The sequence below is a fragment of the Oncorhynchus mykiss genome, chromosome 2 (genome assembly GCF_013265735.2).
Source record: "Oncorhynchus mykiss isolate Arlee chromosome 2, USDA_OmykA_1.1, whole genome shotgun sequence".
Lineage (NCBI taxonomy): Eukaryota > Metazoa > Chordata > Actinopteri > Salmoniformes > Salmonidae > Oncorhynchus > Oncorhynchus mykiss.
The window spans coordinates 99,745,032-99,756,796 of NC_048566.1; the positions used below are offsets into that span (position 1 = coordinate 99,745,032).

Genomic DNA, 11,765 nt, shown 5'->3' on the forward strand with positions numbered 1-11,765 from the left:
ATCAAATGTATTTATATAGCCCTTCGTACATCAGCTGATATCTCAAAGTGCTTTTCAGAAACCCAGCCTAAAACCCCACACTGCAAGCAATGCAGGTGTAGAAGCACGGTGGCTAGGAAAAACTCCCTAGAAAGGCCAAAACCTAGGAAGAAACCTAGAGAGGAACCAGGCTATGTGGGGTGGCCAGTCCTCTTCTGGCTGTGCCGGGTGGAGATTATAACAGAACATGGTCAAGATGTTCAAATGTTCATAAATGACCAGCATGGTCGAATAATAATAAGGCAGAACAGTTGAAACTGGAGCAGCAGCACAGTCAGGTGGACTGGGGACAGCAAGGAGTCATCATGTCAGGTATTCCTGGGGCATGGTCCTAGGGCTCAGGTCCTCTGAGAGAGAGAAAGAAAGCAACCCAGACAGGAACTGTGAACTGTGAACTGTGAACTGAAGCTACAGTATACTACAGTATACTCATTATAATACAGGATACTATGGTATATAACCGTATACTACAGCACAATACAGTACATTACAGTATAATACAGTATAATACAGTACACTACAGTAGAATACAGTATAATACAGTACACTACAGTATACTACAGTATACTACAGTACACAACAGTATAATACAGTATAATACAGTATAATACAGCACACTGCAGTATAATACAGTATAATACAGTACACTACAGTATAATACAGTACACTGCAGTATAATACAGTATAATACAGTATACTACAGTACACTACACTATAATACAGTATAATACAGTATAATACAGTACACTACAGTATACTAAAGTACACTACAGTATACTAAAGTACACTACATTATAATACAGTATAATACAGTACACTGCAGTACACTACAGTATAATACAGTACACTACAGTATAATACAGTATAATACAGTATAATACAGTACAGTATAATACAGTACACTACAGTATAATACAGTCTAATACAGGACACTACAGTATAATACAGTATAATACAGTATACTAAAGTACACTACACTATAATACAGTGTAATACAGTACACTACAGTATAGTACAGTATAATACAGTATACTATAGTACACTACACTATAATACAGTATAATACAGTATACTACAGAAGTCTAAATAAAAACCAAGCAGTGTGCTGAAAGGAGCAGACTCAGAGCTATTGTGTTAATCCCTAAACTGGGTGATCCATGCACCTCCTCATCCGGATTAAGGGAACAGCATCCCCTCCCCATCACCGCCTGCCCGGGAGGGAGGGAGGGAGAGAGGGAGAGAGAGAGAGAGAGAGAGAGAGAGAGAGAGAGAGAGAGAAAGAGAGAGAGAGAGGGAGAGAGAGAGAGAGAGAGAGAGAGAGAGAATTCCCTTCAGCCCTAATCGTAATCAGGTTTAGGGCTAGTTTGGAAGATTGGAATAGAAAGAATTTCATTTGGAAAAAGCTGCAGAACAACATTGGATAAATCCTCTTCAGACAGCAGGACCACAACACAAGACCACACCACAAGACCACACCACGGGATCAGACCACAGGACCGGACCACAGGATCGGACCACAGGATATGACCACAGGATCAGACCACAGGACCACACCACAGGATCGGACCACAGGATCAGACCACAGGATCGGACCACAGGATTAGACCCCCGGACCACACCACAGGATATGACCACAGGATCAGACCACAGGATCAGACCACAGGATCGGACCACAGGATCAGACCACAGGACCGGACCACAGGATATGACCACAGGATCGGACCACAGGATCGGACCACAGGATATGACCACAGGACCGGACCACAGGATCAGACCACAGGATATGACCACAGGATCGAACCACATGATCGGACCACAGGACCGGACCAAAGGATCGGACCACAGGACCACACCACAGGATCGGACCACAGGATCGGACCACAGGACCACACCACAGGATCGGACCACAGGACCACACCACAGGACCACACCACAGGATCGGACCACAGGACCACACCACAGGATCGGACCACAGGATCAGACCACAGGATCGGACCGCAGGACCACACCACAGGATCAGACTACAGGATCGGACCACAGGACCACACCACAGGATCGGACCACAGGACCACACCACAGGATCGGACCACAGGATCAGACCACAGGATCGGACCACAGGATCGGACCACAGGACCACACCACAGGATCGGACCACAGGACCACACCACAGGATCAGACCACAGGATCGGACCACAGGATCGGACCACAGGACCACACCACAGGATCGGACCACAGGATCGGACCACAGGATCAGACCACAGGATCAGACAACAGGACCACACCACAGGATCAGACAACAGGATCGGACCACAGGATCAGACCACAGGATCAGACAACAGGACCACACCACAGGATCAGACAACAGGATCGGACCACAGGATCAGACCACAGGATCTGACCACAGGATCGGACCACAGGATCGGACCACAGGACCACACCACAGGATCAGACAACAGGATCGGACCACAGGATCGGACCACAGGATCGGACCACAGGATCGGACCACAGGATCGGACCACAGGATCAGACCACAGGATCGGACCACAGGATCGGACCACAGGATCGGACCACAGGATCAGACCACAGGATCGGACCACACCACAGTTGTAATAGAGTATGAGACTTTTGTCTCACCTAGAAAATAACTAAATGTTGAAACAGTGACAGTTTTTTCTATTTTATTACAATAAAAAATTAGAATTAACTATTGTATCATCGAAGGAGGTTTTACAAATGAAACACCTACCCACACTGAGAGGTCTGTGCTGCACCTGCACCCCCCCCCCCCCCCCCCCCCCCCCCCCACCCCATCTCTTTGATCTGATTCAGGAAATGAAAATCAACCTCCCTGAGGAACATCAATGGGGTGTCAGTTACCCCGACAACAGGCACTGTTACCCCGGTGACAAACGCCTGTAAAGCAGACCAGCTCTCTATTTAAAGACCCTCTTGAGCATGCTCACACACACACACACACGCACGCACACACGCACACACACAATGCCCCCCCCCCCCCACCCCCACATACACACACACAGCTCTAGCCGTGTTTGGCACAAGTTCCATGGTGATAATGGGACCAGGCCAACCACAGGAGCCCCTGCTGTCACTAGCCCTGTCTGAGTCTCCGTGGGTAGCATATGGTGCAGGATAATGCCAATTGTCCTCCTTACCATGGGACGGAGCAGGCGACCCGTTGATAACACACACACATACACACATACTGCATATGCACGGGCACACACACATACACACACTATGGGACGTAGCAGGCGACCCGTTAATAATGGTCACGCCCCCGCCCCAGCACACCCCCACTGGCCCCCAATAACAACCCCCGAACACACAACTTGGCACACACACATGAACCGTCGCCATGACATTCTCTTTTAGTAGCGCATTGATTTATAAACCATCAGTCATGTCATCACAAATGATGGGAGACTTTTCACCATGTGTGAAGAACACAACTACAGGAAGATAGAGGTGTAATGTACTGCACTTTAACGTCACAGTTGTGATACATTAGCATCTCTGACAGCAACACACATTTGACTGATAGCATCTCTGATAGCAACAAAAACATGACTGATATCATCTCTGATAGCAACAAAAACATGACTGATATCATCTCTGATAGCAACAAAAACATGACTGATATTATCTCTGATAGCAACAAAAACATGACTGATATCATCTCTGATAGCAACAAAAACATGACTGATATCATCTCTGATAGCAACAAAAACATGACTGATATCATCTCTGATAGCAACAAAAACATGACTGATATCATCTCTGATAGCAACAAAAACATGACTGATATCATCTCTGATAGCAACAAAAACATGACTGATAGCATCTCTGATAGCAACAAAAACATGACTGATATCATTTCTGATAGCAACAAAAACATGACTGATATCATCTCTGATAGCAACAAAAACTTGACTGGTATCATCTCTGATAGCAACAAAAACATGACTGATATCATCTCTGATAGCAACAAAAACATGACTGATATCATTTCTGATAGCAACAAAAACATGACTGATATCATCTCTGATAGCAACAAAAACTTGACTGATATCATTTCTGATAGCAACAAAAACATGACTGATATCATCTCTGATAGCAACAAAAACATGACTGATATCATCTCTGATAGCAACAAAAACATGACTGATATCATCTCTGATAGCAACAAAAACATGACTGATATCATCTCTGATGGAAACAAAAACTTGAATGAAGACATGAAAGACTCCATTTTGAATGTATACTTTCAATCATTTAGAGGAAGATTTAAATGAGTGCAATATTGAACAACTATTCTAAGGCCTCTACCCTACAGTAACACCCCTTCCAACTTTAGCCACATGGTACTAACGTCTGGTTCTAGTTAGTTACTCTCTAACGTCTGGTTCTAGTTAGTTACTCTCTAATGTCTGGTTCTAGTCTCTAATGTCTGGTTCTAGTTAGTTAGTCTCTAACGTCTGGTTCTAGTTAGTTACTCTCTAATGTCTGGTTCTAGTTAGTTACTCTCTAACATCTGGTTCTAGTTAGTTACCCTCTAACGTCTGGTTCTAGTTAGTTACTCTCTAATGACTGGTTCTAGTTAGCTACTCTCTAACGTCTGGTTCTAGTTAGTTACTCTCTAACGTCTGGTTCTAGTTAGTTACTCTCTAACGTCTGGTTCTAGTCTCTGATGACTGGTTCTAGTTAGTTACTCTCTAACGTCTGGTTCTTGTTAGTTAGTCTCTAATGTCTGGTTCTAGTTAGTTACTCTCTAATGTCTGGTTCTAGTTAGTTACTCTCTAAGGTCTGGTTCTAGTTAGTTAGTCTCCCAGTCTTTGATGGTGGTAATGGACGAGGATAGGGACCAGTGTTAAAACACACCACGGTCAAATCAAATAGAGATCACAGCAATCTGCTACACATTAGAGAAATGGGAGGCGGTAAATATAGACTGATATATGTTGTGTTCTGAAAGCTGAAAGAGGGACATTTGGCCAATTACATTACAAAGTGTAAGTACGTGCTGCAAATGTCATAATCTTCTATCACAATGAAACCACGGAGATTCTGAGCTTTTCATACATTTACACAGACATCACTGACTGAATGGAACACTCAGTCCCAGTTCTAGTGCCATTGAACACACACACACACACACACAGATACAGCCATAGCTGCATATACCTAACCCCCATGACACATGTTCTCTGCAATGACTTTTGATGAGAGGTATATGAAAGGGTCTGTTATTTTAATGGTATAGAATGTTAGACTCCCTGTAGTGATGAATGATATAGAATGTTAGACTCCCTGTAGTGATGAATGATATAGAATGTTAGACTCCCTTTAGTGATGAATGATATAGAATGTTAGACTCCCTGTAGTGATGAATGTTAGACTCCCTGTAGTGATGAATGATATAGAATGTTAGACTCCCTGTAGTGATGAATGATATAGAATGTTAGACTCCCTGTTGTGATGAATGTTAGACTCCCTGTAGTGATGAATGATATAGAATGTTAGACTCCCTGTAGTGATGAATGATATAGAATGTTAGACTCCCTGTAGTGATGAATGATATAGAATGTTAGACTCCCTGTAGTGATGAATGATATAGAATGTTAGACTCCCTGTAGTCATGAATGATATAGAATGTTAGACTCCCTGTAGTGATGAATGGTATAGAATGTTAGACTCCCTGTTGTGATGAATGTTAGACTCCCTGTAGTGATGAATGATATAGAATGTTAGACTCCCTGTAGTGATGAATGATATAGAATGTTAGACTCCCTGTAGTGATGAATGATATAGAATGTTAGACTCCCTGTAGTGATGAATGTTAGACTCCCTGTAGTGATGAATGATATAGAATGTTAGACTCCCTGTAGTGATGAATGATATAGAATGTTAGACTCCCTGTAGTCATGAATGATATAGAATGTTAGACTCCCTGTAGTCATGAATGATATAGAATGTTAGACTCCCTGTAGTGATGAATGATATAGAATGTTAGACTCCCTGTAGTGATGAATGATATAGAATGTTAGACTCCCTGTAGTGATGAACGATATAGAATGTTAGACTCCCTGTAGTCATGAATGATATAGAATGTTAGACTCCCTGCAGTGATGAATGATATAGAATGTTAGACTCCCTGTAGTCATGAATGATATAGAATGTTAGACTCCCTGCAGTGATGAATGATATAGAATGTTAGACTCCCTGTAGTGATGAATGATATAGAATGTTAGACTCCCTGTAGTGATGAATGATATAGAATGTTAGACTCCCTGTTGTGATGAATGTTAGACTCCCTGTTGTGATGACTGATATAGAATGTTAGACTCCCTGTTGTGATGACTGATATAGAATGTTAGACTCCCTGTAGTGATGAATGATAGACTCCCTGTTGTGATGAATGATATAGAATGTTAGACTCCCTGTTGTGATGGATGTTAGACTCCCTGTTGTGATGAATGATATAGAATGTTAGACTCCCTGTAGTGATGAATGATATAGAATGTTAGACTCCCTGTAGTGATGAATGTTGTACTCCTTGTTGTGATGAATGATATAGAATGTTAGACTACCTGTTGTGATGGATGTTAGACTCCCTGTAGTGATGGATGTTAGACTCCCTGTTGTGATGGATGTTAGATTCCCTGTTGTGATGGATGTTAGACTCCCTGTAGTGATGAATGATATAGAATGTTAGACTCCCTGTAGTGATGAATGATATAGAATGTTAGACTCCCTGTAGTGATGAATGATATAGAATGTTAGACTCCCTGTAGTGATGAATGATATAGAATGTTAGACTCCCTGTAGTGATGAATGTTGTACTCCTTGTTGTGATGAATGATATAGAATGTTAGACTCCCTGTTGTGATGGATGTTAGACTCCCTGTTGTGATGGATGTTAGACTCCCTGTTGTGATGGATGTTAGACTCCCTGTTGTGATGGATGTTAGACTCCCTGTTGTGATGGATGTTAGATTCCCTGTTGTGATGGATGTTAGACTCCCTGTAGTGATGAATGTTAGACTCCCTGTAGTGATGAATGTTGGACTCCCTGTAGTGATGAATGACAGTTAAATTGAAACTGATGAGGGACCTGCAACACTAGTGAACAGAGTAGGCTTACTTTGATGTGTCAATTCTGTACTATACCAGAGCATATTATTACACTGATAGTGATATTGTCTGACTTTATTATCCCTGCCTTATTAGTATATGAGGATAATGTTAATAACAAGTGATAGACACAAATGTTGGACAAACTGAGAAAATAGAGGATGAAGTGTTATAATGTTTTATAAACTTAATAATGTCTTACTTCATCAATAGTATAATATAACAGAGACATACACACTATACACCCTTTCTAAATACATAATATACACGCTATACACCCTTTCTAAATAGATAAATAACACACTATACACTCTTTCTAAATAGATAATAAACACGCTATACACCCTTTCTAAATAGATAATAAACACACTATACACCCTTTCTAAATACATAATATACACGCTATACACCCTTTCTAAATAGATAAATAACACACTATACACTCTTTCTAAATAGATAATAAACACGCTATACACCCTTTCTAAATAGATAATAAACACACTATACACCCTTTCTAAATAGATAATAAACACGCTATACACCCTTTCTAAATAGATAATAAACACACTATACACCCTTTCTAAATAGATAATAAACACACTATACACCCTTTCTAAATAGATAATAAACACACTATACACCCTTTCTAAATACATAATAAACACGCTATACACCCTTTCTAAATAGATAATAAACACACTATACACCCTTTCTAAATAGATAATAAACACACTATACACCCTTTCTAAATAGATAATAAACACACTATACACCCTTTCTAAATAGATAATAAACACACTATACACCCTTTCTAAATAGATAATAAACACACTATACACCCTTTCTAAATAGATAATAAACACACTATACACCCTTTCTAAATAGATAATAAACACACTATACACCCTTTCTAAATAGATAATAAACACACTATACACCCTTTCTAAATAGATTATAAACACACTATACACCCTTTCTAAATAGATAATAAACACGCTATACACCCTTTCTAAATAGATAATAAACACACTATACACCCTTTCAGTGACGGCAGGTAACCGAAATGTTGCAAGATCGAATCCCCCGAGCTGACAAGGTAAAAAAAAATCTGTCGTTCTGCCCCCTGAACAAGGCAGTTAAACCCAATGTTCCTAGGCCGTCATTGTAAATAAGAATTTGTTCTTAACTGACTTGTCTAGTTAAATAAAGGTAAAAAAATAAAAAGTAAAAACAATTCTAAGTAGGTAATCAACACACTCACCGATTTGACATTGTAGCAATACATTGGGTTATTGCTGGTGGTCCCTACAGAGACGGGATAGGAAGCACAGTGCATGATGCTGTTCAGTTTCCGTTTCAGGTCAACAGCCCACTAGCTTCAGTAGTTTGTCCGTGGTCCTGTAGTATAGACTCCAGTAGTCAGTAGTGTCTATAGTATAGTCCTGTGAGTCCACAGCTCCTATCTCTATGCTCTACAGTGCTCACACACTGCCTCTCTTTACCCTAACCCTGCAGCTCACCCGGCTTACTCTGTCACAGACAATTTATGCAAAAGAGGGTTGGTCCATTCAAGAGATTGGTGAGGGGGTGGTTTAAGGAGGGATTCTAGGAATGTTCTAACTTAAACTACCTACATACCTAGTATGATGTTGGTTTACTACAAGGAACGTTTAACTGAAATCTAACACAGTGTTGTTTTGGCTGTAATCTAATACAGTGTTGTTTTGGCTGTAATCTAACACAGTGTTGTTTTGGCTGTAATCTAACACAGTGTTGTTTTGGCTGTAATCTAACACAGTGTTGTTTTGGCTGTAATCTAACACAGTGTTGTTTTGGCTGTAATCTAACACAGTGTTGATTTGGCTGTAATCTAATACAGTGTTGATTTGGCTGTAATCTAACACAGTATTGTTTGGGCTATTATCTAATACAGTGTTGTTTTGGCTGTAATCTAATACAGTGTTGTTTTGGCTGTAATCTAACACAGTATTGTTTGGGCTATTATCTAATACAGTGTTGTTTTGGCTGTAATCTAATACAGTGTTGTTTTGGCTGTAATCTAATACAGTGTTGTTTTGGCTGTAATCTAATACAGTGTTGTTTTGGCTGTAATCTAATACAGTGTTGTTTTGGCTGTAATCTAACACAGTGTTGTTTTGGCTGTAATCTAATACAGTGTTGTTTGGGCTGTAATCTAATACAGTGTTGTTTTGGCTGTAATCTCATACAGTGTTGTTTTGGCTGTAATCTAATACAGTGTTGTTTTGGCTGTAATCTAACACAGTGTTGTTTGGGCTGTAATCTAATACAGTGTTGTTTTGGCTGTAATCTAATACAGTGTTGTTTGGGCTGTAATCTAATACAGTGTTGTTTTGGCTGTAATCTAACACAGTGTTGTTTGGGCTGTAATCTAACACAGTGTTGTTTGGGCTGTAATCTAACACAGTGTTGATTTGGCTGTAATCTAACACAGTGTTGATTTGGCTGTAATCTAACACAGTGTTGATTTGGCTGTAATCTAACACAGTGTTGATTTGGCTGTAATCTAACACAGTGTTGATTTGGCTGTAATCTAATACAGTGTTGTTTTGGCTGTAATCTAATACAGTGTTGATTTGGCTGTAATCTAATACAGTGTTGATTTGGCTGTAATCTAATACAGTGTTGTTTTGGCAGACTATTATATAATAGGGTTTCTTTCAAACAGTAGGAGATGGAGTTTTTAAAAACATATTTTAAGAAAACAGAAGAGGGAATTTTGGTAACAATTTACTGAAAGCATCCGGGTATAATGCTTTTATCTTTCACCCATTTCCCACCCAAAACACACCCTGTTCCAAGGCAATTGACAACAAAATAAAATCCACTATACCTGAATATAGTCTACAAACATTGCATCCCAATCAATATTACCTCAGTAAACGAAATCACATTCAAAGCCTTGAAAACAACAACTGAATATACAGAAAATAAAATCAAATAGAACAGAACGTGATGAACAGAGGATAACTTCAATCACTTCCTGGTGTGGACCACTTTGACCTTTCTGAAATCAAGGTTAGCTTCCGACTGCTGAGGTAACAGTTCTGAGTAAACGTTAAACTCTATCCCTTCTCTCTCCCTCCCCTAAGTGTCTGACCCATATTCCCAAAGCAGACCTGCCTGACCTGGGTTCTTAAGTCCTAGTCATGTGAGACTGGGTAGTTTCCACCTGGGAGACGCTGGGGGTGGGGGGGGGGGGGGGGGGGGGGGGGGGGGGGGGGGGGGGGGGGGGGGGGGGGGGGGGGGGGGGCTGCCTGGAGTAAAGGTTATTTATAAAGTTGAAGTCTGGGTCAGGTGCTAAAGCACTGAGTAAACGCCACCCGAACCAAGTGGTTTTCCTGTGATCTCTAATCCATTTGGCTCTGACCCACTGGCCACAGACTGTCGGCTCAACGTCTAGTTTTAATTTACATTTCGTCGAGTTGTCAACTCATTTGAATTCATTTTTAAATCAGCAACAATGTCAAGATTGTAATTTAGGTTCAAAGTTGGGTGAAAAAAAGACAACAATTCCTGAAATGTCTTTATGTTGTTGACTTTTTATGTTAACGACTTTTTGTAAATCCAATCAATTTTTCACATTGACTCAATGTCATCACATTAACAAAAAACAAATGTTGAAATGACGTGGAAACTATGTTAATTCATCCAGTATGTCCCCAGTGGGTACTGTCTGCATGTTAGCCTGGGCTGGCAGGTTGACTTACTGAAGAGGAGGAGGAGGTGGAAGAGGAGAGGGAGGGGGAGGAGGAAGAGGAAGGTGTCTCCTCTGTAACACTGACCTCCTGGAAGAGCCTAAGAGGAGGAAGAAGAGGAGAAGGAGGAGGAAGCTGCCTCCTCTATAACACTGACCTACTGGAAGAACCTAAGAGGAAGAGGAAGATGAGGAGGAAGCGATGGGGAAGAGGTGGAATAGGAGGAGGAGGAGGAGGAAGGAGCCTCCTCTGTAACACTGACCTACTGGAAGAGCCTAAGAGGAGGGAGAGGAAGACGGGGAGGAGGAAGAGGATGGGGAAGAGGTGGAATAGGAGGAGGAAGAGGAGGAGGAGGAGGAAGGAGGAAGACGAGGAAGAGGAAGAAGCCTAAGAGGTGGTGAATAATGCCAGCTCCCTGTCCTGTCCCGACCTGTCCCGACCTGTCCTATCCTGACCTGACCTGTCCTGACCTGCACGCTAACCACCAAAGCTTGGTTTGGCTCCCACTCAGCTTATACTTACTTACCTGTACATGCACAGTTCGTGCCCACATAGCAGGCTATTATTACTGTAATGCCCATTTAACATGTAGTTTAGAAGTAAATACCTGGGCATATGTGTACTGTCATATAGAAAGACAACATAACTTGTGATATAAAGTGTTAACAACTACATACTACCAACTACATACTACATACTACCAACTACATACTACCAACTACATACTACCAACTACATACTAACAACTACATACTAACAACTACATACTACATACTACCAACTACATACTACCAACTACATACTACCAACTACATACGACCAACTACATACTAACAA

General features: G+C 41.1%; 1 protein-coding gene across 1 annotated transcript in view; it reads right to left on the reverse strand.

Annotated features, from left to right (window-relative positions):
• LOC110502573 (transcription factor 12-like) overlaps positions 1 to 9,859 on the reverse strand; it is a 28,660-nt gene extending 18,801 nt beyond the window's left edge. Inside the window, exon 1 of the mRNA XM_036960791.1 lies at positions 8,453 to 9,859. Coding sequence (XP_036816686.1) covers positions 8,453 to 8,527 — 75 coding nt within the window. The 5' untranslated portion in view covers positions 8,528 to 9,859. The remainder of the gene's footprint in view (positions 1 to 8,452) is intronic.
• Positions 9,860 to 11,765: the final 1,906 nt, after the last annotated feature.